The sequence below is a fragment of the Pseudocercospora fijiensis genome (assembly GCF_000340215.1).
Source record: "Pseudocercospora fijiensis CIRAD86 unplaced genomic scaffold MYCFIscaffold_1, whole genome shotgun sequence".
NCBI classification, from domain to species: Eukaryota; Fungi; Ascomycota; class Dothideomycetes; order Mycosphaerellales; family Mycosphaerellaceae; genus Pseudocercospora; species Pseudocercospora fijiensis.
Window position 1 is genome coordinate 11,571,996 of NW_006921532.1, and position 26,219 is coordinate 11,598,214.

Below are 26,219 nucleotides of genomic sequence, written 5' to 3' on the forward strand. Positions count from 1 at the left end.
GTCTGTCGCTTACATATCCCTTCTTCCTGCTTCCTTCCTCTCCTTCTTACATGAAATGCTTGCTCACCCAACTAGAAATGTGCTGTGATTATGTACAATCGGATCTCAATCCTGATCCAAGCCCAAGAAAGGACCTCCCAAGAGAGCACGTATGCCCCGACCTCCCTCAAAAAAAGATCGTTCCCAAAATCTTCATGGGAAAGATGTTGATAAGAATACAAAAAATAACATGCACGCTCATGTCGCTCGCTCTCCATCGTAAAACAAAGTAATGATGATTGTCATCTTCGAGTAGTGTTGCGGTCTTGCGGTGCTTTGCATGCACATGACTCGGGCGGTTCGTGGATGTGCGCCTCAGGAGGCGTACCACATCTATCGCTATCACCGCATCAATCCTTCAGCTTTCTCCCTCTCCTGAGCCATTTCCGCTTGCAATTTGCGCATCTGCTGCAGCGCCGTATCGCGTTCGGTTTGAAGCTCGGCGACTTCCATTTGCGATTTGTTGACTCGTTCGACGACCGTTTGAACGTCTTCTTCGGCTTCGCGGAGGAGACCTTCAAGTTCTCGGACTTTGCGTTCGAGCAACTGTGTCCGGCTCATTTCGAGCAGACTTGTCTCGCTGAGTTTTTTGCTTCCTAGCCTGGGACTCTTCTTAAGGAGTGGTGATGAGGGTGCAAGCTTGTTCCAATCTGGTATCGATATCGTCAGGCGCGAAAGGTGTGGTGACTTGGCCTCTTCGATACGTTTCACTTCAGCATCATGGTTGGCGAGGGTCGTCTCGGAGTGTTGTTGAGCTGCTAAAACACTGTCCTCCATGCCAGCGAGACGTTTCTGCATATCCTCGATCTGCCTTGTTGACTCTCGCTGCTCATATTCACCTTTGGCAACAGCGGCAGCAAGCCGATCACGAAGCTTGGCATTGATTTGCACTTGACTTTCCAGTTCTTCGGCAAGCTCGTCCATGCGATCGGCCAATTTTAGCAATTCGTCTGATGTGCCATCGTTGGCGGCATGGGCTCGTTGACGATATTCTGCCGCAACTTGCCGAGCATGATCCCTTTCCTTCTCAGCTCGGGTGATGCTCAACCGCAATTGGTCGTCATCCTCGTCACCAAATTGACTCGACGCCGAAGGTGCGCTGAGCTCGTCCTTGTCTTGCAAGATGATCCTTAGACCACGAGTCTCCTGCTCTGCACGATCCAGATCCATCTTGAGTCCAGAAAGATTCTTCTCATATTGCCACTTCTGCTCGAGAGCATCTTCGGTTCGTTTTCGCAGAGTGCTCACTTCATCCTTCAGGAACGACACCTCCTTTGCGTAGGCAGTCCGTTTGGGTGTAATGTTCTCAGCTCTGCTTTTCTCAATGGCCATCTTTTTGACAGCTCGTGCGTGGTCTTTCTGTTGCCCCTCATAACGCCTGATGAGGAGTTTGAGGGCCTTGTGCAATGCATCACGCTGGTCCTCAATCTCTTTGACACCATCTGCTGAAATGCCAACAGACCCGGACCTTTGTCGTCCAGCCTCTGGGCGATCCTTGGTACTGCCACCACGCCGCAGGCTGGAACTCCTCGCCAGCGAACCAGATCGTTGCAAGCTCATGCGCGCAGCGTTGCCGACACCTTCCTCAGCAATGCTATTGAAGCGAGAGTGATTACTGTTCCCTCGCAACGCTGCCAACTCTTGTTGCAGTCGAGTGTTCTCGTATATGATCGCTTGTGTGTCTAACGCTTCTGCCTCCAACCCTTCCAATCTTGCCTTCAATTGTGGCACGACTTCGTTCCGCAGGTTCTCGGCTTCGTTCCGGTACGTCTCAAGCTCCTGCTTAGTCGCACTGTACAGATCCTCGAAGTTCTCTTTAGTCATCTTCTCCTGCCCGAGCCGTCTCTTAGTCTCGTCCAGCGCAGTCTCCAGCTCTTCCACCTGATTCGTTGAGCCTCCTTTCTTCTCTAGCTGATCTTCCAAGTCTTGCACCAATTGCTCGAGATCTCTCCTTCGGCTCAGCTCGGTCTGCAGCTTTGATGCCATGTCCATTTTCAGCCTGGCCTTCTCTTGCTCAACATGTCTTACCTGCTTGTCCATCTGCTCAAGCTTGGCATCAACGTCAGAGATGGGGAACTTTGTCACACTGGCGCCGCTGTCTGAGAAGTAGTCACTACTTCTCCGACCCAAGTCTGACGTAGGAATGTGCATGGGTATTTCTGCTCGTATTCGGTCGAGCTCATCTTCCAACTCCATTTCCCTTCGAATCGATGTTGCGAGTTCCTGGCTGATATGGGAGAGCTCGCGCTCCAATTCCTGCACGTGAGTTTCCGAGCCATGGCTGCCAATCAAAAGTGGAGTGTCTGGGTTATCAAAGTACGCGGCACTGCCATTGGCCTTCTGGACATCCAGCCGAGGGGGCGTGAGTCTGGCTGACAGTCGCTCCCCATTCATGTCCAGAGGGAGAGTCTTAACCAGACCTGGAGACGGCAATGGAGAGAGCGATCGCTCAGAAAAGGTGGTTGTGGGCGAGGATGCGCCGTCTGCCGACTTCTGAGAGCCGGTCCAGCCAAAGAACCTACTCACTCCACCACTGCCAGGCGACTTCGGTCTTCTAGGATCTGACTCTGAAGAGCCAGCGGATTCGAGGTCTTCGCCTGTGAGTCTTCTCGAAACGCCGTCCAATTGTAGGGTCATAGTTGGCGTCTTGTGTACATGAATCATCGACGACTTGCTACGTCCAGGAAGGTGCTGCTCGGTCGAATCTATGCTGTGGCCGGAATTCGAGAGCTGCGGCGAATGAGAGGCGGACGGGTGCTGAGCATACTCCGCGACAAAGGGTATGGAAGAGTGTGGCGGGCTGCTGTAGGACGAGGATGCCGAGCTTGCGATGAAGGAGTCTATGGAATCGTTCCTCGCGTGTTCCTGTGCGTGGTGAGGTAGAGTAGTACTGTGGGAGGGTCTGGCGAGAGTCAGCATGCACGATTGTCGCGGACGTCATTTACTGGGCCGTCGCACCTGTCAAGCGCTGAAATATGCCCCGTCTCCGTCTCAGCGGGATTGAGTTCCCACTCTGGCAGCTTCGGAGTGCGCAGCGGCGTGTGTGTATCGAGGGACACGGGCCTGTAGCTGGCGGGCTGGGAGACTTCGGGAAGCCGTGGTGAGCCTTTCTCGGCTTGGGAGAAGGAGGCAGCTCGCGGCGATTTCTGCTGGAATGCGGCGTGTGCGAACTGCCTCGCGGCGTGTGGCACCTGCGAACGGAATGCTGCGAAGGACGGGACGGCGTGGGTATAGCTGTGCGATGCTGCAATGGCTGCTGAGGGCGATGCTGAGCGTGCTGAAACGCTCCCCGGAGGACTGCTATAATTGCTGAAGCGCGAGGGGTTGTTGGAACGGTATGGAGGCTGGCTGTCGTTGGTGGTGTCGTGGTGGTGTCGGTCGCTGTCGTCGGCGTCCGCCAGGGACGACGTCTGGCTGTATGGATTCATTATACGCCTCCAAGCGTGCGTTCTCCGCCGTGCAAGAGCCTCTAGCTATTTCGTTACGAGCACGCCGTCGACGATGGCAGTGCCAATCAGACAAGGGATCGGTGAACGGTTCACGGGATCTTCGAACTCACAGCCGTTCCTGAGCTGCGATAGGCAAAAGGAGCAGGGACCGGAGATGCTGGGGCAGCCCGTGTCGAGGCCGTCTGAGCCAATCGCCTCTCACAATTTCTGAATTTCGACACCGCACTCCCTGCACACCCCAGACACGCGCACCTGAGACGCTGCGTCTCTGTTGTTATTCACACAGCACGGCACGCTGACGACGATACACCAACACCGCTCACACACCTACGCGATGCACCGATGGCTCGCATGCGCATGCGCCCTAGACAATAATGAGGAAGACACTAGCCGCCTGTGCAGATGTCTGGCGCGCCGACCCCTGGCCTGGCCGCCACACACATTCTTTTAGCGTTAAAGGGGTCTGGAGCTATTCCTCCAAGAGCCCTTGCTATCTCGATTCTCGACGAGAACAATAATACCCGCCAAGCGGCCAAGCGGGCAAGCTCCAATTCGTAAGATGAGCATCGACGTCTCAAGACGAAACCGGCTTGCACAGAGGCTTCAGCTACCCCAGAACAGGTGTTTCAGCATGAATATCCGTATCACCCGCTCGTGCGAACACGCAATCAGACGAAATGACACTTGGATACCAGGCTGACCCCTGTGGGTTGATGTGGTTGGCATTGGTCTCCATCGCACTAGTTATTGTCCACCTGACGACTCCGCTTGGCCTATAAAGCTTTGAGCACTTCAAGTTCATGGCTCTCTGATGCATGAATTGAGACGAGAGCGCAGGCATATCGACAATTCTAGCTGATCGTACCGACGTACACCTCTTGTCGTGGTCTCTTATCGTAACAGCTATCTGTGTTACCCTCTCGCAATCTCATCGCGAGGCAACATCGTCATCTCCAGCCTTTGCGTTTCATTCGCAAGGCGTAAGGAGTGTTTCGTCGCTAAAGTATACCAACCAACCCAAGCTCAGACCAGTCACGAAGACTTCAGAACAACAGGATCAAGTCTCATGAAAGTCCATCGTCTCGACTCAATGGGCCGGCCGCCAATCTACGACAGCTTGCCATCGAGGTCGGCGTAGAAGCTCCATCCAAAATTCTTCGAAGGGTCATTGAATCGCAGCTTCTTGTCCAGCGAGTCGATCTTCTTAACATCCTCAGCATCCAGCTTGAAGTCACCCTCCAGATTCTGCTTAATCCTGCTCTCAGTCTTGGACTTTGGAATCACCGACCTGCCATGCGCAACGCCCCAAGCAAGAGCCACTTGCGCTCCGGATTTGCCATATTTCTGACCAATCTCAGCAAGTGTGGAGTCCTCAATCAGCTTGCCGAGCTTCTGCCCAGCAGAGTAAATCTCGTTCTGGTTGCCGAATGGCGAGTATTGGGTGACGTGGATGCCCTTCTCCTTGTGCCAAGCGGCGAAGCTGGCTTGTTGCAACCATGGGTGGCACTCATATTGGTGGGCCGCCGGAACGACGGAGGTCTCCTGCAGAAGCCTCTCCATCTCAGATTTCGAGAAGTTCGAAACGCCAATAGCCTTGGCCTTGCCTTTCTTGAAGCACTCTTCCATGGCCTTGTAAGTGTCGACATAGTCTGCGTTGCCAGGCACGATTTTGTCGTTTTGCTTGGGAAACATGTCATCGCCATCCTTGAATGCAGAAGCTGTGTATTGTCAGTGTATGCGATACAAGTGGCATATAGAGAGAGCTGCTCACGCCAATGCATCAGATATAGGTCAACATAGTCCGTGTCGAGGTCCTTCAGACTGGCATCGAGTGCCTTCTCCACGCTCTTGGGGTCATGGCTGTTGTTCCAGAGCTTCGTCGTGATGAAGATCTGCTCTCGTGGCACACCGGACTTCTTGATTCCTGCCGCGCACGCCCGCTCAGTTCCGTAGATACGAGCAGTGTCGATGTGCCTGCAACCATTCTTGATGGCAAGGTAGACTGCCTCTTCTTGGGCGTCCTTGTCCTGCCATGTGCCGAACCTAAATCGAAGGTCAGCAAGCGTTTCAGACGTTGTGGTGCTCTCCGGTGACTCCGTTCTTACCCAACGGCTGGAATGGTAGCTCCTGTGTTGAGCTTGAGTTGTGTGGTTGACGCCATTCTGATCGATTGTCTGCAGTTGAGTTGTGATGTGATTGATCTCGCTCTCGAAGCGGCTGTTGTTGTCAAGTTCTTGAGTAGTGACATTGCAAGAGTGTAAAACGGTGTCAAGAGGTCTTGTAAATATAGAAGTGGCAAGAGCTACCCTCGAACTTTTACTTCTTACATCACTCGAGCGATGGCATTGGATGCGTGAAATGCCATCGTGCAGTACAGCGTCAAGTGTTGAAGCAATCGCTACGTCATGGTGTTTGTGGACGGCACACGCTTCCACCAGCGACATTCTCAAGGCTCAAGGATTGGCGAACAGAGTTTCGCGCTGCGCGCTGCGCGGCTTCTTTTCCTTTGAGGAGAAAGACGTGTTCTCTGCCCCAACATCGTCATGGCAGGAGACCGAGTTCGAGTTCATGGTGCAAGTCCGGACGGCTCACCAACGATCCTGGTCGAGCCGATTGCATTCCTGGTCTTCGGCCACGGTACCGACTCCAACGTCCCCTTTCAACCGTCCCTCCATCCAATCTACGTGCCGTGAAGAAACGGCTGGTAAGCGACACGGCAGGGAGATGATGGACCAGACAATGAAGAGCACTGCCGATCTTTGAACGATACGCTCAGCGTGTTAGATGGACGGGGGTGGAGGCGACAGGCGGGATTGTCGAAAGAGCTTTGCACAGTGCCATCGCCTGTAGTACGCGACACACATGTACCGAGACGAGAGGACATGCACGGGTGTGATACATTCAGGCAACAAAATTGCATTTCCATTCGTCAGAAGTAGTGTCTCTGGCACCTCATGAGAAGCTTATCCCGGTGTATACACAACCATCTATCAAACATGTCACAGACCAAAAATCTTGAATCTTGGAACCTCGCAATCCATGCACAAATCTATACCCCTTATCACGACCTCATATCACCAAGGATCATGCCGGGCCTACAAAGCGAGAAGACCAACAATACCCACAGCCCCAGCAAGCCCAGCACCGAGAACAGCAGTCGGCATAGCCCCCGCCTCCGAAGAAGAAGACGAAGAATCACTCGAGCTTCCAGTCGCGCTAGCGCCCGTTTCAGATGAAGAAGAAGAAGAAGAAGAAGTCACCCTGGTAGTAAGAATGATAGACGTCGTGTTACCAGACGTAGAGTTTGCCGAAGGGTGCGGAGCGCCAGAAGCAGAAGTGACAGCTGTGGCGTCGACGATAGCTGGGACGAGGTACGTCTGGACGTCTGAGGGCAAAGCTGTGAACCAAGAAGGTGTTTGGCCGGCTGCGAATTCCGATGCGAGTTCGCTCGAGACGCCGGCGGAGTTGGTGAGGGCTTCTTGGATTAGAGAGGAGGGGAGGGCTGTTTGGAGGACGCTGACGACGGAGAGACTGTTGTTGGAACGGAACGCGTTAGTGAGGATTTTTCGTAGGTGTGATTGTGACTTACAGTTCAGCTGCTTGAGAGGATTGCTCAGCGGTGCCATCGACTTGAGCGAAAGCTGCAGCTGCGAGAGCAGCGCTGGCGAAGAATTTGTACTGCATTCTGGTTGTAACGAATGTGACTGGTTTAAATGCAAGAAAAGGGAAGAGAAACTTCAATGTACAGAAATCCTATGAGTGCGAGAGAGAGAGAGAGAGAGAGAGAAAGAGAAAGAAAGTAATAATGAAGAGAAACCTGTCTTGCTCCTGTCAATCACATAGAACTATTATTAAGCGCTAGGAATACGACACGACTCAGACGAGACGAGACAATCCTTCATACCACTTCTACTTCCACTGCACTACCAAAACGACTCCGTAGTCCGTACTATGTATACTATAATTAAAGGCGGCTGCCGAATCAGGGAAGTTTCAAAAAAAAAAAAATCCATCCCGAAGTCCACGCGTCCTTCCTCAATTCGGCCTACCGATATAGCGAAATTCGAGCTACCAAAGACGTCTTCTTCCGTCCGTCTTGGGATCCCGACTCTACTATACTCCAATAATAATAATAACAACAAGGTCGCAGAAAGCAAAGACGTATACACGGCCGCTAGACAAAGTCGCCGGAAGGTAATAATAAAGACGAGTTTCGAAAATCGTTAACTTCTTAGAACGTAAAAGGGGAAATTTTATCTCGTAGTCTAGAATAGTAAGCTCTCGATACGGAATTTAGTAATAGGAATGTCTTCTTCGCGACGGTTAGCGGCAGGTTTGATGCAGCTGCGTTCGGGATGATATGGCATAGCATTGGCATTCAAGTCGATCCGAGTACCCTATTCTCAAGCCCGCTCCAACCGTTCCACACCACAATTCTGCAGGTAACATCGCCTAATGGAAGGCAACTAGAAAAAAGCACGCACATCTTCTTATCTTTTATCTTTATACAAGAATAAATGATCACAGTAGGTAAGCTCGCTCACAAAAGGAGCCGTGCAGCTAGACACGTCTATTACTAAAAAAAGAATCTCAAAAACAACTCCATCTGGGTATTTCCTCGTCGCTGGAACGCTCATAGTAAACTCTACAAAGCAAATGCGAAAGTTTTGTAAACAAGTATTGGGTCAGGTAGCTCAAAGCCCGTCTAGAGTCCTCTTCGCCTCGTCGAGCTGATTGCGTAGCATACGTGCCGCAAAGGTAGATTCCTCCTCTTCCTGAAGTTGACGAACAACCTTTCTAAGGCTTTCGACAACTCCAAACAAAACAGCCTTGTTCCTAAGGCCCAGTGGATGACCTTGAGGATCAAGCAAGGCTTGAACTGCGACCGTGACAGGATCGATCTTGTTTGCAGGATTTCGACGAGACGTCGGAGGCGTAGGGCTGCCGATAGCGCCGCCATTTGCTAGCTTGCCCGAATGCTTCTGAACAGCAGACCTGGGCGAAACGCGTTTGATATCGTTTGCGCTAGCCGAACGCCGCCCAGAGATGCCAACTCCCGAGTCGGCGCGATCCGAGGAGCTATCGGTTCGCGGAAGGGAAGGTCGCCTCGAAGATGTGCTTGGTCTCGAACTGTTCTTCTTGTGACTAGACACAGGGCGAGTGGTTGAAGTAGTGCTCTGTGTCGCATACGAGTCCTGCCTAGAGTGTTGTCGAGATACAGGCGACACGACGTGCGAACGTGACAAATAATCTTGTCTGTAAGCCTCTCGGTCATCGATGGGGGACACTGGATCTTCTTCGGCGGTCGCATAGGTGTTCGTCGTGGTGATGCTCTCGTCAGACGTGGAACGTCTGTGCTTGTTGCGCCCAATCTCTCTAAGCTTCTCAGCTGTCTCCGGCGTAGGCGGTGGATATTGGGCCGAAAACTGGTTGAAAGCATCGTAATCTTCGTCCTCATCCTCAACCAAGGCTGGGCCTCTCGCGGTGTCGCTAGATGATGCAGTTGCATCGCTGGACTCTGAACCTGTGCGACTACCGCCGTAGTTGGTCATTGCACTGTGCAGAAAGAAATGCTCGTAATTGAAGGCGTCCTCTCGATCTTCGTGTGCCACCACCGGCTGCTCATCGGGAGCGTCTGTATACACGCTTGTGTCATCTTCATATGGCTCGTAGTCGGTTTCGACCTGCGGTGAGGTAGCACCAGATGATAGAGGTGAAGAGTCGTACTGGTCGCGTGAGAGGTCCGCTGACGGCACCTCCAGGTTGTCCTGCTTGAGATAGGCGGTGGGCATCTCAATGGTACGAGAACTAGACTGACTGGACTGGCTGTCATTGTGCTGGTGATGGGAGTAGCGATTTTTCGCCGAGTCAACGACAACCCTCCCGCTAGCCGTTCTGCGATGTACTGGGAGCAGCGCTTGAGTGGACTGGCGGATTTGGAACTTGCTGTCCGGCAACTTTGGAGATCGGATGTCGACAATACGTGCCTGATGGATCTCCTGCTTTGGAGGAGCCGCGTGTCCAGCGAATGTGTTTCTGCTGCGAGTGATCGGCACTCCATTCTTCCACATTTCTTGAGCAACGGGTATCGGTCTCGTCAGGCCGGCATCCGTGTCGATCGGCGGCTCGTCATAACCATCTGAGGTTGTGTAGAAGCACTCCGGTGCTGCTTGGAGAGCATTGTTGAATGGTGAAACCTTCAGATTCGTTTGGCTTTGTCGTCTCAGGCTGTCTTCGCGAGCCTTTTCCTTGAGCGATGAGATCTTGCCCTTCAGACTGCTCATCTGATCTCGTAAATCCGAAGTGCGCGAGGATGGTCTGTAGATGCCCAGGCCATTGTTTGCCATTGTTCCGCTATTACGATTGGAGCGCATCTCCTCGTCTTCTGTAAGGGGCTCCAGGTGGTTCTGGTCAGGTGATTGCATGTTATGCAAGGGACGATCACGACCAACGCCATATCCCACTCCACTGCTTGCGCCCAAAGAATCGTGACTTTTGCTCACTCGCAGAGTGCGCTGGTATACTTGTTCATGTGTTTTCGGAGGGGCTCTGACATTGTGCGGCATCACGTATTTAGAATGGTGTTCCAGAGAGGTGTACGGCCTTTCCGGCAAGCGTGCTCCGCTGTAGCCTCGACTGTGGTTCTGGAAGTCATTGGTCATGGACGGCGAGGACTGCTGGGTGTGCAATCGGCGCGGCGAGGATTGTGTTTGCTCGTCATCGTAGTCGTAAGTATACCTCAGAATTCTGCCATTGCCGTACACAGCTGAGTGCGATCCCAGAGAAGTTGCACGTTTGAGATTGGCTGCAGTCAATGGTGCCACCATTTCTCGCGCACCACGCAGATTGCCTTCCATCACATTCAGTCTCTTCTTGGCATTGGCCAGGATCTGCTCAGCGCGCTTGCTCAGGATGGCTGAGTTGTACTCCTCTTCCTCTTGCCTTCTTCGCTGTTCATCGGCCTCATGGTCGATGCTGTCCCGCGGTTCTTCGCTTTTCAAGGGAGCGACGTTCTCACTGCTGTCGAAGAACAAGGCCTCGTCGTCGCTGCTGCCATCGCGCTTCGAATACTTCTGCAGAAATCCTGCCATAGCTGACAGGTCACTCGACGAACTCCCGCTGGCCCTTCGACATTCCGATTCGGGCAGCTGCAGAAGATCGGGCTCTGCCAATTCGGGAGCCAGATTGCCGACATCCTGCAGCATCGGCGATGATGGTACGAAATCGATGGATCGAGGCGAGGGTGAAGGTGTTGCGCGCGGAGTCATTCTGCCACTGCCATGCCCATCGCCATTCCCATTGGCATTGATGCTTCCGCTGCTGCCAGTCTTGGTTCGCAGCAGCATCATTTTCCGGCTCATGAGGCCCAGTTTGTCTTTCCTCGCCATTGCGGCAGCCATTCCGCTGGCACTGGAGGAGCTTGGGCTTGGGGTGTCTCGCAGATAGCCGGGGCTGGGGGGACGACGCGAGAAGCGCGGTGGTGAAGACACGAAGGGCAGGCCAGTGTGGGGGAGGATGGCATCGGGATTGGTGAGGGTTGGCGAGGGCAGAGAAGGCAATGGCTTGTCTTCCGACCAGGCGGTAGGGAGAGCGTGCAGCTGGGTGGGCGGCATGGTGGCGACAGCGACAGCAGGACCGGGTACACACAGATTGACGCAAGTATGGGCCTGACCTCACGCCTCACGCCTCACGCTTCCGAGCCCACAGCGCGCGGCGGGCGTCGGTCCGCTGCACGGCGCTGAATGCGACGAAAAAGCGAGTGTCTCCAAGGGCGCACAGCACGCGCAGGGCTCCGCTTCTCCTGCTCCCACCACCACCACCACCACCGGGTTGCGTTCGGAGTGCTCGTGCGCGTGCGCGTGCGCGGTCGCGGTCGCGGTCGCGGTGGGAACTGCTCGTGCTGCACGCGTCAGATTTGGGCCGTCTGGCAGGGAGGGTGAGAGCGGTGGCGGTCGGATGGTCGCTGGCGGGCCTTGCTAGGCTGTATGCCGTCGTCGGTCCTCCGGGCCAGCTGCAGTGTGTACTCGCATGTGCACATGGGAACACGAGCGACCGGAAAGTGATGGATTGTTACACAGGAGCGTGGCGGGTGCAGCAGCAGGCAGGGAGTGAAGTCGGCGGTGGCATGGCGTGCGCAGAGACGCAACCGACCACGTCTTCAATTTGACGCCGCAGGGACCTGCAAGGAACGACTTTCTGTGCTGCAGCTAGCAGGGCCCACGCGCAGTCCATCGCTCAGGGCTGCGCTTCCGATTGCTCAGAGTCACAACCCCTTAAGCCCCGCCCTATACCCCCGTATCGAGAGCCTCCCGACCCTTCTCAGCACACATCACCTTGCACTACCGAATTCGGTGGTCACAAGCAGACCAGACCACACCCCACACAATGACCATAGTGATGATGATGATGATGAAGGCAACCGTGGTGCTCGATCAATCATCTCGGTAATCTCCAACTTGCATCATCATTCATCTGTCGGCACCCGGCACTTGACACCTGCATGAACATCTGATTTATGGGTGCAGGAGCGTAATGACAGGCGGCCATCTTTGACAGCAACATCCTGGTCCAATGGCGCCGGTGAGCCTTTTCGCAGCTCGATGGCTGCTGCTTTTGGCCATGAATGCGAGAACTCTTCAACTCCTGCCCTTCCGCGCGTTTGCGGAGAATCGGAGATGGCGTAACATCCCTACAGTAGCCTCATGTAGCCAACCACCACTTCTTGTGCTATACGGCGTATACACGCATCGGAGGGCCACCAGTACTCTAGCTATGTGTTCTTCCAATGACATACATACAGTAAGCACCAATTGCATCATCCCATTCCCCCCAGATCTTGCCAGATGAACACAGAGATGCGACGTGAACACTGTGTTCATAGGCCCGGAAATGAAGTCTATATCTCTAAAACAACAACAACAACAAGGTATCAGCCCTGCTTGCCGTACAGCATCAACCCTGCACATAGCTGAAACATCCGGGACATGCTTCGATATATCACGCACAGCGCAGTGGATTACTTACGTAATACTGCCTTGCCAGCGGTTCAATATGGCTTCGTTGATTGCCTCTCTTCTGCTATTCTATGGTCTAAAATACAGTGTGAAAATCCTTCTCCTGCCAAGAAGTCACGTGTTGTCATGTGACTGAGCTGACGCGTCACACGATATCGGCCAAGCCAAGACATTGCCCGCTCATCACACTACTGATAATGAGTATCCGACATCACCTTGCTCTTGCCAGGCTTCCAAGGACAATAAGAATCTATAATATCACCCACGATGACTAACGAGATCCGGGCTGGGCTAGGCTTACATGCAACTTCGCTGCAACCTTAAAATTGCTCGGAGATCCTAATAAAATATTCGAGCATATACGTATGTATATACTGGTGTCCACCAGGGTTGAGACCAAGAAATTCACGACAAGGTGGTGCGCCTGATGACTGAACTTGCTCATTCTATCTACTGGAATCCAATGGCAGGCACTACACGACTATAAAAAGCTCATCTCATGACCAAGCTTCTTCTTATGAGGACATGCCAGCGCAGCGTGATGAGAACAAGAATCGCCGCATCTCCGCTCCAGTCCAGTCCACCCCAAACAAAGACCAACCTACCTACCCACCCCCCTCAAAAAAAGATACCCACTCGCCGTCCAAGTATGACTACAATCCCTATACCCAACCCCCGTCCTCGCATCAAAATTCTCCGCAAAACCACTCATCTCACACAAACGTCTAAACTTCTCACCAATTTCCTCCGCCAGCTGCGTCTCTCCTACATCTCTCAATCCACTTTGGATCAAAATCGTGGTGGGCGCCCAAATGGGTCCTCTCCAGTATCCGTCGCTTTCGTAAAGTGGCGAGGAGAGCTCTTCCGTAGCCAAACCCCATTCTGTGAGGAAGAGGGGGATGGAAGAGATGAGTTTGGAGAGGATGGGGGAGGGGAGGTATTTGGCTGCGACGAGAGGCATGAGGCGGAGGAGGGAGGTGGTTTGTCGCGTTGTACCTGTGAGGGGATCTTTGACGAGGAATTCTCCGCGGCGCTCGTCCCAGAGCTCGTTGATTAGGGCTTTTCTCAATGCGTCGTGAAGATTTTGCCATTTGGAGACGTGTGCTTCTCCGAGTGCGAGACAGTGGGCAAGTTCGCTGAGCGCGGCAGTTTGGATGATCAGGTATGCTGCGCAATCGGGACCGATCAGCGACGAGTCCCCATGATTCTCAAAGGCCGTGGAATTGTCCCATCCGCAGTCATTGCCGTGAGTGTACCAAGGTATCGCGGAGATTCTTGACGATGAGGGTCGTTGCTTGAGCCAGAAATCTGTAAGTTTGGAAGTCTTGTGGTAGAGTGCCAATAGTTGCTTCCGCTGAATCGTGACTCCTTGATCGAGCATTTTCTGTATGGTCCAGCCTTGGATTGGTGGCTTGACATATGTCCACTCGATGCCGCTCCAGCCAACGCAGTCTGGAAGTCTACCATCCGGGGCTTGCAGATCGTAGAGACCAAAGATCTGGTCTAGAGCTAGATCCTGGTTGACAGGTGCTGCGGCTAGGGCGTTGAAGCAGTTGTCCCACGACCAGACTTTGTTGAGGCGGAACTTTGACATCAGTATGGTTTCCCTGCTCCAGAAACCTTGGGCGCGGACGATCGAAAGCCAGATGATATATGCTGCTGTGAGATCTGTTTTGCTGAGCGCCGTGACAGATGACCAGGGACAGATTTGACGAGTGAATTTTTCAATTTCGCGAGAAGTCCTGTCTGCCACAATATCGAATGTGTCTGCAGGAACATCGTCTCCTCCAGCGGAATTGATTGATCCTGCTTCGACTTCGACGATACGCAGCTCCCAAGCAGCATGACCCGGACTCCTCTCTACTTGAATTCTGCGATGTGTGATCCCCTGCTTCCGGTCCTCATGAAGACTGATGCGACCGTTTGACACCACAAATCTGTGATTCTTCAAGCGAAGAGCGCCATATTCTACAGTATCCGACGGACAGACATCCGGTCGCAAAAAGGCATGCCCACTCCCATCGACCCGGCCATCACTATCAAGAGTCATCATCACACTGCCTCTCAGTCTGATGCAACTCGCGCTTTCAAAGGCCGCCTCCGCAACAATCTTGCCATGATGAAACCACTGAATTCGAGATCTCGTTGCGCGGATCGCTGTAGGCGACGGCGTGACAGGAAATCCAGACGGAGGCCGTCCAACATCACAGGCGTCGGGAAGCGGTCGTAGAGAGAATATCGGCATAGTGTAGTCACGACATTGTGTGATGAGACATACATCATTTCCTGGCATTAAAGATCCATCGCCGCTTGTGATGGAACAGCTGAGTAGAGAACCTCTGTAGCTCCAAGGAATCGTCGTGAGATCAATTTCGAGATCACCGCTTTGGTCACTGTCGCTTTGGAAAGCTGTCGCTTGTATTGCTCCTCGCGAAGGAAGATGGATGGTGGTCTTGGAACGTCGTGCCGTTCGGATTGCGACCATGATGTCGGGGAACGCGAAGCAGGGATGGCTCTTCGATACAGTAACAGGGCTTGCACTTTCCCGACGCAAGCACAGGAAACGATATGTATATAACGTTAGGGAGGAGAGGATGCTGTCATCAGATGCAGCCGGCGCCCGAAGTTCAGTCGATTCATCGAGGCAAAGTCGGTGCGAAATGTGGGCAGGAGTCACCCGACCTCACCAATGGGCTTGTCATGTCCGTTTTTTGAGCGGTGCTCCTGCAGAGAATTATATCAACAGTCTTTGCTTCTGAGGCGCGGAACATGATGCACTCGCAACTGCATGGTCACTAGAACGATATCATCATAGGTGGATGGTGGTGATGAAGTCGAAGATGTGCAGCAACAGCAGCAGCAGCAGCAGCATGCAGGCCGGGGGCCCCATCGTCTTTGCCGGACATGGCGAAATCGCGGCGGCCGAAAGAAAGTCATGGGACGCCGACATCGATGCATGACTTACAAGCTCCTTTGACACCTACATATTACTGGCGCCGAGTCTGTACCTGCAAGAACGCCCGATGCCATCTCCCTTGCTAGTTCTATGCAACGTACAATTCCCACGTATTCTATGTCTTACAACTTCATCCCCAGGGCCTGGTGCACCCTCAGCGCCTGTCTGATACTCAAATCCAACATGATCTCTTCACTGCCTCCAGGAATAGCATACGCTCTCACATCACGGTATAATCTCTCGACCTTGGCACCCTGTCCGCCGCGGCTGTACGAAAGTCCACCGAAGATCTGAGAAGCTTCTCGAGCGCAGAATTCAAAGGTCACCGTTGCTTGAGCTTTCAATCCAGCGACTAGAATCCATCGGTCAGTCAAAGGTCGATGGGTCGGAATATCATGCAAACTTACTGGCACCGCCGAGCTTGAGCATAGCTTCGGTCTCGTTCATTTTCTGACATTGGAAGATGAGACATTCCAACCATGCGTATGAGGCCTCAATCTGTCTCGCCATGTGCGCGAGCTTCAGCCGAATGACCGGGTGATTGATCAGTTTCTGTCCGAATGTTCTTCTCTTGTGTGCGTATTTCATGCTCTCCTCGTAGCAGACTCGGCTGAATCGTATGCATTGAATAATGATACCGATACGTTCGTGGTTGAAATTGGTCTGCCTAAGGAGTCAGCGACAATGGAATGAGTGAAGGGGAGAGGCTGCAGTCCTTACCATGATGACCTTGAAACCTTGATTCTCCTTTCCGATCAGATTCTCGACAGGCACCTTGACGTCTTCGAAAGTGATGTATGTGGTGCCAGAACTCCAGACACCCTGACAGTCCATGCGACGAGTGCTGACACCCTCCATCTCGCGTTCGATGAGAAGCACGGAGACACCGTTCATGCCCTCGCCGCCAGTTCGTACTGCAGTGGTGAAGTAGTCGGACCAGATACCATTGGTGATCCATTTCTTCTCTCCGTTAACGATATAGTGCTTTCCATCCTCGGTCAGTTTGGCCTCGCAGGTGAGATTCGCGACATCGGAGCCGGCATCTGGCTCTGTAATGGCGAGACAGATACGCTTGTCTCCGGCAAGAATTCCTGGAAGAATGCGATCCACGAGAGCCTTCTTTCCGGCGCGCACCACTGGAGGGCAACCGATACCGAAACCGCCGATTACGTTCCAGACGAAGCCTCCAGATCCCGTTCGGGAGAGTTCGTCGGTGAGGAGCATTTCGTGGAAGAGATCCCACTTCTGTGGCGGCACAGACTTGACCTTGCTCTGCGTGAGGTGTGTTGGCCAGTGGTGCAGACCCATCAAGCCTGCCAGGTATCCGCGCTCTCCCATCTGCTTGTAAATGCTGTCTGGCACCTTCTTGGCCTCGTCCCATTCGGTCACGTTTGGCATGATCTCCTCTTCTATCCACTGTCGTACCTCATCGCGAAGTGCGGCGTGCGTCTCGTTGAAGTAGGGCGAGTGGTAGGTCTGGTACCAGGACGGATCGGCATATGGGATCATGTCACCATATTGGTCCATTGCCTCGTCTTCCTCTGTATCGGCTGCATCTGGCCCTGCTACCGGAGCTACGACTCCAGACTCGGCCTGTGGCACTACGCGCTCTTTTTGTCCGGCTGGGTTGGTCGGTGGGGTAGGAGGTGGTGTAGGAGCTTGCGCTGGCTTTGGCTTGCTGTCGAGGGACCCGACCTGGAGTTTTGACTGGAACTTTTTGAGAATGCTCTCGTTGTGGTACTTCCAGAACTGCTTGCTAGCATCCTTGCCAGCGACTCGCTGTAGGACTGCACCGAGTCAGCATAGATATCAGCGTGATCGGAGCCCGACATACTCTTCTTGCCGCCCGGATGCTCGTCCTGAAACTTTGTCAAGTCGTAAACATCCTGGTCGACGATGATGTACAGGTCATCGCCCTTGTTATGTTTGGCCACATCGGCCGTGGAGAATGACTTGGACATGGTGATGGAGGTCCGCGATTGTGAGTGAGAAGAGATAGCAGAGCGGAATGGCTAGGATAGACTCGAGGAACAGAACAAAGGGAGAAGAATGAAACCAGAGGTTGGTACCGTAGAGCTTACCATACCACCCTTTTGCATGTGAAGATGCCGAGCTGCGTCGTGAGATCAGCGTGACCTCGTTCCTGAGCTGGTGTAGCCAAGATTATTACCTTCGCTGCCCGCAGGAAGCGACGGCTCGCTGTCAAGTGACCAGGTGAGCGGCGTAATGTGTTCACGTCGCAACAAAGCATTGCGCGTGATTGGCTTTCACGCGGCTTGTGGATCCCCTCGTGCCTCGGCTTTTTCAGATGCCAACCGCTTGCGACTTGTCGCCGCGTTTTCTCCATGCTTCAATCACCAATTCACGCGAGAACGACGCGATTGAGCCTCGGAGTACGCGTCTAGATGAAGTCTAGAAATCATCATGAGCCGCACATGAGATCTGCGCTCAAAATATTTGCGTTCTTTCGTTTCGTCGCAGGAGCGGTGTCCGGCGTCTGCGCCGAGCCCGTGGGTCTGTCACATGCGATTCCCCGTCTCATCAGCCGCGCCATATTATTGCACGGAGGAGCTTGGTAGTCGTCAGTTGGAGTGTCCGGTTGAGCAGTAAAGAGCTTGCACATCGATGGGAGGCGGTACATTCTCACGTTGCTCAATAGCGATGGCACGACAGGATTTGCTTGATAACTTGGACATTGTTCGCAACGCTTGCATTGCATTCTATTTCGGTCAAGTGAGAGACGGGTCACCTGGCAGCGTCTAGTCGATATGGATGTTTGGCCCAGGCATGCCAAATGGTAGATCGCAAGTATGCGACATCATTCAAGGCTCTTTAACTGAGATTGTCGATGCCTGAATCTGTGTCGATCTCCGTGAAAGGGGGAAAAGTGATACTGAATCAGCATTTGACAGCCGTCCAATTCGTTGGTATTTCTCATCGCTACCTAGTTACGAGACCAATGCTAGAGGAACCCCATCGCAGATACATTAATGCGATGTCCGCTTCGTAGGCAGGAAGTCCAAGATGTGCTTCTGCAACCCTCCATCAGATCACGCTTCCTCTCCTGGGGAAGTTGACACCTTCAGTCGCAGCCTGGTCACAGAACCAGCTGACCTTGTCTCCTGCCCCGTCGTTCACCAGTCCACTTGGAAGATTCCTCCCCTCCTCCGTCTCAAAAATCTTCTTCAACACATCCTTCTTACCACCACCCGTCGCCACGAATGCAATCCTCGCAGCATGTAGTACGACTGGTAGACTCAAAGTTATACGGTTTGCCGGTGGTTTGGGCGAATCCGTGATCGACAAAACCCATGCGCCTGCTTCCCTAAGCAGAGGATGGTCTGGGAACAGGGAGCAAGTATGGCCATCTGGCCCGCAGCCCAACAGAATGAGGTCGTAAAGCGGCAGCTTCACTGAATCGCGCTGGGCGAATATGGATACCAGTGTCTTCTCGTATTGATCTGCCATCTCTTGCGGATCGTCTAGATATTTCTCATCGATTGGAAATACCTTGGGAGTGCCCAGCTCCGAAGGGATCTTGTCCAACAGATCGGCTTTCACCAACTTGTGGTTTGAGTCGTCGTGGTCGAGCGGCACACAGCGTTCGTCTGCGTAGAAAATTTCCCATTTGGAGAATTGAGGCGTATCGGCGTCGGAAGTGGAGGGGGCGAGGAGAGCTTTTGCGAGAGTCTTTGGCAAAGAACCGCCTGAGACGGCAACGCGGAAGACATGGTGGCGGTCGAGGGCCTCTTTCTGGGCATCGAGGATGTAGCGGCGCAGGTTAGGCGCAAGGTGTTTGTCGATGTCCGGGAAGGAGTAGAGGTTCGGCGGCTTCGGCATCTTCGCTGTGGTTGTGAGCAGAGAGAGGATGAGGGCGGCGTATGTGAGGAACGTGATGGGGAGGTGTATGCAGACACATAGGACAGGCAAAGCGCAAGGAGAGCCAGCGATACTGTGCCTGTACTGCAGATACTTATCAACCGCTGTGGTTGTTAGCTCATATTCCGTGACGTCGGCCGCTTCGAAGCAATTCCACACGACAGGCCGCGCGAAGTTTGCTCCTCCGCGATCCATCCAACAGCAAATCCAACCACGCCAGCTCCCTCGACGTGCATCATCCCCGGTGCCATCGATATATGCTCTCACAGGGCCATATTTCGCAACGAGGTAACGTCTGGCTTGCCGCTTGCCATCAAACACACCAACACATCACCCATCACACTCTGCCTCCAGATCCGCGCAATACCTGCAGGGAAGTGAGCATCTGCAGTAATCTCTGCTGGTGCCAACGTCATCAGTGAGATATTCTAACGAGGCAGCAATCACCTCATTGCCAGGCTGGAAATTAGCCGGTATGAGTTCTGGAAAGCCAAAACGATTCGTGCCGCCTCCGCCCAAGAAGAAGAAGCCGGCCAAGGAATCTGCCCTTGAATCCGCCGATGATTTTCAGGACGCAGCAGACTACGAAGAAGCCGCCGGTGGAAAGCACAGAGCCGGCGATCCTGTGAAGTCTGGTCGAGCATTTTTCCGAGCCCTCGAAGTCTACGACAAAGGTCTGGCGAGGCATCCAGAGAGCTTCGACCTCGCCTACAACAAAGCAAGACTGCAATTGGAACTATCGCAACATGAAAACGTGCTCGAGCATATCGGTATTCCGCTCTTAGAGTGGCTAAAGCTCACTCTCGAATCTCATCGCTACGCCCTCAGACTGACCGAGGAGAATCCCGATGTTCTCTTCAACACTGCCCAAGTTCTCACGAGCTTGGCAGAACAGCTTCGAGAGGACGATGCAGAGCCAGAGGCAGCACAAGCCCTTGAAGAGGCCTTGGAACTGCTCTCATCTTGTTTGTCAAGGCAAGAAATGATGTTCGAGCAGCATCGACTCGATTTCCCGGACACTGAAGATGGCGGCGTAGCACTGGATGAGTCGGTGTCTGAGACGCCGCTCGCTCCCGCCGAAGACACAGATATGGACGAGCAGTCGGCCATCGTTGAAACACCGGTGGGTCCAAGCGATCTCCTTGACACTGTACATGCCAGTCTCTTTGCACTCTACACTCTCGTACCCCTTGCGGATGAGGCCGCGCTGCAAAATCTTGGCGAGATGGCTCGTCAATTTACTGAGTCGAAAGCACCTGGCTACCTCAGACTACTTCCAGAGGAAGAGCAGCAAAAGGCCCATTTCTCTGTCGCTGTCAGTCGGGCAAGATTCATCGCTGCATATGCGGGTGCACAATTCGAGCACCACATGATTGAGCTCGAGACATACGTTGAGCGAATAGAGTCTTTCAACTTTCCAGGCAAGGAGCAAGATCTTGATGCTTTAGTGGCCGAGGCAGCGGCCCGCAATGAATTAGTTCTGTCAGTCATCGATCGATTTGGAGAGGCCTCAAATTTGCCCGCTGCACTTTGCTGGAAACAGCTCACCTCATGCCAAGATCTCCTCTCGAAAGCTGCGAAGCTCAACAATGAAGAAGCGCGGAAAGGCAAAGCAGAGATTTACCACTCAAAGGGCGACACTGAGCTCCTTCGGTATCGCATCATTCTTATACCGAACACAGATCTTGCGGACGGAATTAGAAGCGGTGCTCCGACGCTCATACTAAATGCGAAAACGTTCTACAAAGGCGCTGTTGGCAACGCGAAAGCTCTCGGAGATGATGTTGAGGAGGGAGAGGCGCGGAAGAGGTGGAGTGTTGCCAAAGCAATCGCCGCTCTGATTTATGATTGCCAGGCGCTTGACGAACCGGTTGAGGGCAATCTGATGGAAGGATTGGAGGAGTGCGTTGAACAAGGTCTCATCAGCGAGCATCTGGCAGAAGCTATCGTGAACGGCAAGAATGCATCTCGAAGCTGAAGTCCAAGTTTGCATTCAGTCACGCACGATAGGCCTGAGCGAGCTTTATTAACGTGACTTGGCGAGTCAAGCTTAAGAAGTTGAGAGAAGAATGAATGCCACGATTTCGTCGTGGCTGAGCAGCTCTCTACGCTTGGCGCTCGCAGGACCTGGTCGAGGAGCCGGTTCCGGCCAACTGACACCACGATGTGCCCTTCTTGGCTTTGCGCCTGAAACACAAGACTACGGTAGATGCCGACGGCCTCTGTGCGCTGTACCGGTCGTACACCCTCTTTCAAAAGTCTCGGTGGTATCCTCCATACTCTGTGGAATAGCCTCCGAGCCCTGCGAATGCTGCTTTATCCAATGGGAGAAGCAGACTATGCCTGTATTTAGTCATTCGGAGGCGGACGCTACTATATCCTTTTTGCAAGAGGGTGTAGTCTTAGCACATCGTCTTGGCTGGCCCTTGGCTGGTCGTCATGCGAACAGGGAGACGGCGAGTTTAAAGCCGAATCAGCGAATTGCACGTCCTGAATGCTGGCATAGAAGGTAAGGATAGAGCTTTACCACATACTGTAGATACCAGCATCGAACAAGAAATGCAGCGCTGACAGCACTGTACATGCTTCCATCACGTTCGCCCGCCACTTGGCAGCTCGACCAGGAGTATACGGGTCCGGAAAATCACAGCCACGGGCGCTGGTGAGTGAGACTCGCAAATCTCACCACCAACTCACACTCTTACCATCCCAAGTGACCACCCCTCTTCATGCCAACATAATAATAGAAGTCCTTCAATAATGCCGCCGCCCCAAAAAGACGACGACCTCTCAAAAGGCGACATCATCGGCATCGTCGTCGGCACCGTCGTCGGAACAGGCCTCCTACTCGCCCTCTTCATCGCCATCCGCCAACGCCGTCGAGAAAAACGTCTGCGTCTGGAATTCGAAAAAGCCGCAACTTTCGCCGAAGCGGCCGCATCGATTTACCGAGCGAAAAGTTTCGGAGTCGAAAACGAAGAAGAAGAAGAAAATCCTCCTCGTTACTACTCTTCAGCCAATCCTCGTTCTTCGAATCAGGCTTCTTTTTCTGTTCCGCCTTGTAGTGCGGTTTCGGAATTGAATCCTTATAATTTTCGAATGAGGCCGGAGTTGCCGACGAACACGAGTTCGAGTCGGGTTGATGTGAAGGAGAAGGGGGTGGCGAGTGCTGGGCCGCATGAACTTGAGGGTGCGTCTGCGTCTGCGTCTGTGACGGTTCCGAGTTGTGCGAGGGTTGCGAATCATGTGCTTGGGGAGAATGAGAGTGAGGCTGGGAGTCCGGTTGTGGAGGTGAAGGAGGTTAAGATTTGATGGGTTGGTTGGTGGGAGCGGATTTTGGTTTTTTTTCTCTCTCTTTTTATTGTATTGATTGATATGCTACTGGTGGCAAGCAACGAGGTTTCGGGATTTCTCCTGGTATCTATCATATGAACGGGACGTTATGAAGTATGAGTTGACGAGGTTATGAGGTTATGATGTTGTGGTGATGATACCCTATCTAACCTACTCATGAATGGGAAGATGGAAGGGCAGATACAGAACAAGGAAAAGAATACCCAAAGCTTGCAGAAATCCTCTTCTTACACTTGTCTATTCTTTATTAACATTGAGACACCTACAACGCTATCTCTACGATATATAGCTATATATACGTTAACCCCAAAGCTAGTCTCGTAGCCTAAGACGACTATACGATACCTTATAATAAATCTCTTTCTATCTATCCCTTTTTCGAATTCTTTCGAATTTTCTTAACTCGACTAATTAATTCCCTTTTCTATTTTTTTTTTAAGATTCTTCCTCCGAGTAGATAGATATAGACTTCCCTTCTCTTCTTTTCTAAGAAAAGCTCGTAAAAAAAATTTTAATACGGAGGACTAACTATATAAGAGTAGCTTTGGCATATAATTAGATCCTAGCCTAATAAAATCAATCTCGAGCCTCGACGTTGTGATTTTGCTACATGTAGGTCAAAGATGTTTCTTGGTTTCGCGCGATCGATGGACTTTCGCGTTGGATTCTTCTCCTCTAGAAATAGTTTTCCCCCCCCAATTTTCCTACAGGACTTGGAAATTTAGACTCACTTTACCTGATCTCATAGATTTGTGACTGGGTAGATTCTTGTGTGCAGCGCAGAACTGGAATAAGCGCTATATACATATGCATCATTGAACGCCTCAAATGATCGGATCGCGAGATCTCACACCGATTCAGAAGAATCCGCCGCTGTACTTGCAGACCTATTCCTCTCTACCTTCTCTCCTCCCAAATCCTTCTCCGCTTCCTCCTGCACCTCAACATCCTTCAAACAAGGCGCGAAAAACAACGCCCCAGTCCAAGCCCTCCAAATCGTCCCAATCGACACCAAAATCCAAAGCAGCGCCACCGCCACCGAAAGCGCAGTTCCAAAAATCCTGAAAAAACTCGATGGCATTTCCGCGCCCAAGGTTGTGGTGCAGACCGTGTAGACTCCGAGCGGGAACGTGAAGCCCCACCATCCCATGTTGAAAGGAAACCTTTTACATCGGGTGATGGTGGCGACGGCGAATGTGAGCCATACGAGGCCGAACCCCCACATGATGGTTCCGATGAGGAAACCTATGATGTAGAGGACTTGGCCGGCTTGCTGTCCGCCTACTTCTGGGAGGTTGTTTTTCGCAGCAAAAGTCTCGAGGGCCACTTTTCCGAGTTGCATGATTGCGAAGCCGCCTTGTCCGAGAGGGCCCAAGGGCAGGAAGGTTGATACGACGACTTCTTTGGGTGGGAGGCTGACGGTTGTGAGGCGGAGGAAGTATATCACTATCACAACCATGGCGAGAGGGACTCCGGTTGCCCAGAGGACGTATGATGTCATGAGTGTGATCAAGGCGTGGTTGTCGTTGGGGAGGACATCGGCGACGATGCCTCCCGAGGCGGATGCGACGATTGTGGACACGATCGGTAGGAGCCATGCCGCGGTCATGCTCTGGACGGAGTGCTGGTGTTTCGTCATGCTGGAAGACGAGAAGTCAGCAGGGATGTTGGTATCGAAGCACCAGCGATTTGCGTACAGAATGAAGGGGAGATAGAGGCAACATGCAAGGGAGATGGCTGCATCGATCCACCAGAGCGCCCAAGCCAATTTCCAGAACTCGCCCCCGAACTTGGGCACGCAGACAAAAACAAGCATGTTGATGATGGTCGCGAGGCCCATCGGTAGTGTGCCAAGCTGAGATCGAAGTCAGTGCGTGAAGCTTTTCACGACAGATGCAAGATCGCTCGCGCACGTACGAAAAGGCTTTGAGCAGGGTGTCTGATCATCGCGCTCCAGATCTTGGGGTACAGCGCATATCGCAGGATGGAGATGGATAGGAAGGCCACGAATAGGAGCACGTTCAGTGCAAAGATGATGTACGACAGGCATTGCAGCCATTCGCCGTTGTAGGGGAGATTGTGCAATAGGATCGATGTGATGCCGGTGCCCATGTTCACGGAAAACCATGACGGCGTGAAGTTGCGCACGATTCGTCTCCAGCCTCGCCGGTTCTTGCATGTTGATGTTGTTGATTGTTGGTTTTGCTGTTGTTGTTGAATAATTGCACACGGTGATGCGCTTTGTTGTGTGCATGCGCCCGAAAGTGCAGGATCCATGTCGATGTACCCCTTCCCTTGCAGCGAGATTCGATCTTCTGGCTGTCGTTCATCAAATCATCGACTGCTCAACCAGGTACATTTATCGTGGTTGATCATCGGCGGGGGTGGCAGCGCTAGCGAAGTCAAGGTTCGCCTTGCAGCGCCTCACTTCGAGGAGCATCCGGCAACGCTCCTCGCCACTTCCCCGAGCCCCAGCTACCCGCCCGAGCCCCAGTAGATATACCAATATAGAATCGTCCTGAATTAGATTACGTGCTGTTTCTACCTATTATATATTATATCCGTTCTTGGATAGTGTTATTAATAGGCGCGGAGGTCGCGCCTCGAATTCGCGCCTCGAATTCTACCGTAGACCCAAAGTTCGCATTTCTTCCCCCTTTTGTAGTAGATTACCTAGTAACTACCGAAAATGGCTGAATCTCCATCCTACGACGAGTTTCTCGATAAAGTTATCGCCGGCGGCGGTAACGGCGCGGCGGCAGCGGCGGCGGCGGTAGTAGAAGGTATAGAAGGCGCGCTCTCGGCGGTAGTTATTAAGTCGCAGAAGGAGGTGGAAATAGAGGTAGAAGGTATAGAAGGCGCGCTCTCGGCGGTGGTTATTAAGTCGCAGAAGGAGGTAGAAATAGAGGTAGAAGGTATAGAAGGCGCGCTCTCGGCGGTAGTTATTAAGTCGTAGGAAGAGGTTCAATTTGTCTCGGAGATACGTATTCGAGGCCGCTCGCGCTTACTATCGCTATCGCTACCGCGCGAGCGTATTAATCTACTAGAATATCGATTAGTATCGCCGCGACCTTAAAAGCACGAGTTTGTAACGATTAAGCGCCCTCGTAGGCTATTGCCTCGCTAGTCGTCGTTTCCTTCGAAGAATGCGCTCGTACGCTATATTCAGTCGTTTAGTATAGACACTAGATTCGAGTTCAAAGAGTAGAAACCTAAGAAGAATAAGGATAGTATTAAATACCGCTATCTCTACGTCTGCGGCTGCTTTAGTAAGCCTAACAAACGTACCTAGATAACGACTAATAAGGCGAAGAAGAAGACGAAGAAGATTAGCTATAAATTCTATTTCTACGCTATTGCTATCGACCCTCGCACGCCGGATAGTAAGTAGTGTATTCGCTACTCTTCTAAAGATATATATTGCTAGTATAACTATAGACCTAACGACGTTGTCTTATTAACTAATATACGTATCCGTACGAGGTCTTAGCAATTCCTTAAGCAACTAGAGCGATTATAGCAGTTACG

At 52.5% G+C, this 26,219-nt stretch overlaps 8 protein-coding genes across 8 annotated transcripts; 2 read left to right on the forward strand and 6 right to left on the reverse strand.

The window, feature by feature from the left end:
• Positions 1–381: 381 nt before the first annotated feature.
• On the reverse strand, positions 382–2,676 carry MYCFIDRAFT_63569 (uncharacterized protein; the record flags this gene model as incomplete). The annotated part of the gene is made up of 1 exon (XM_007922080.1): positions 382–2,676. One exon carries the CDS (start codon positions 2,674–2,676, stop codon positions 382–384), a length of 2,295 nt encoding a protein of 764 aa, XP_007920271.1.
• Positions 2,677–4,595: 1,919 nt separating this feature from the next.
• Positions 4,596–5,649, reverse strand: MYCFIDRAFT_125371 (uncharacterized protein; the record flags this gene model as incomplete). The annotated part of the gene is made up of 3 exons (XM_007924072.1): positions 4,596–5,206; positions 5,260–5,531; positions 5,594–5,649. 3 exons carry the CDS (start codon positions 5,647–5,649, stop codon positions 4,596–4,598), a joined length of 939 nt encoding a protein of 312 aa, XP_007922263.1.
• A 741-nt stretch (positions 5,650–6,390) lies between these two features.
• Positions 6,391–7,272, reverse strand: MYCFIDRAFT_210177 (uncharacterized protein). The gene is made up of 2 exons (XM_007924073.1): positions 7,078–7,272; positions 6,391–7,019 (listed from the first exon to the last, which is right to left on the reverse strand). Exons 1-2 carry the CDS (start codon positions 7,170–7,172, stop codon positions 6,584–6,586), a joined length of 531 nt encoding a protein of 176 aa, XP_007922264.1. The 5' UTR covers positions 7,173–7,272; the 3' UTR covers positions 6,391–6,583.
• Positions 7,273–15,452: 8,180 nt separating this feature from the next.
• On the reverse strand, positions 15,453–17,458 carry MYCFIDRAFT_160920 (uncharacterized protein). The gene is made up of 4 exons (XM_007924074.1): positions 17,293–17,458; positions 16,179–17,245; positions 15,866–16,121; positions 15,453–15,810 (listed from the first exon to the last, which is right to left on the reverse strand). Exons 1-4 carry the CDS (start codon positions 17,417–17,419, stop codon positions 15,581–15,583), a joined length of 1,680 nt encoding a protein of 559 aa, XP_007922265.1. The 5' UTR covers positions 17,420–17,458; the 3' UTR covers positions 15,453–15,580.
• An 899-nt stretch (positions 17,459–18,357) lies between these two features.
• MYCFIDRAFT_210178 (uncharacterized protein) lies at positions 18,358–19,409 on the reverse strand. The gene has a single exon (XM_007924075.1). The coding sequence runs from the start codon at positions 19,296–19,298 to the stop codon at positions 18,504–18,506; it is 795 nt and encodes a 264-aa protein (XP_007922266.1). The 5' UTR covers positions 19,299–19,409; the 3' UTR covers positions 18,358–18,503.
• A 403-nt stretch (positions 19,410–19,812) lies between these two features.
• Positions 19,813–21,315, forward strand: MYCFIDRAFT_78456 (uncharacterized protein; the record flags this gene model as incomplete). The annotated part of the gene is made up of 1 exon (XM_007922316.1): positions 19,813–21,315. The coding sequence occupies one exon, from the start codon at positions 19,813–19,815 to the stop codon at positions 21,313–21,315; it is 1,503 nt and encodes a 500-aa protein (XP_007920507.1).
• A 782-nt stretch (positions 21,316–22,097) lies between these two features.
• Positions 22,098–22,649, forward strand: MYCFIDRAFT_193604 (uncharacterized protein; the record flags this gene model as incomplete). Its single annotated transcript, XM_007924076.1, has 1 exon — positions 22,098–22,649. One exon carries the CDS (start codon positions 22,098–22,100, stop codon positions 22,647–22,649), a length of 552 nt encoding a protein of 183 aa, XP_007922267.1.
• Positions 22,650–23,607: 958 nt separating this feature from the next.
• Positions 23,608–24,896, reverse strand: MYCFIDRAFT_118781 (uncharacterized protein; the record flags this gene model as incomplete). Its single annotated transcript, XM_007924077.1, has 3 exons — positions 23,608–24,331; positions 24,374–24,546; positions 24,609–24,896. Coding segments are annotated over 3 exons (1,185 nt in total), but the record flags the coding sequence as incomplete, so codon positions are not given.
• Between the last annotated feature and the right edge of the window lie 1,323 nt (positions 24,897–26,219).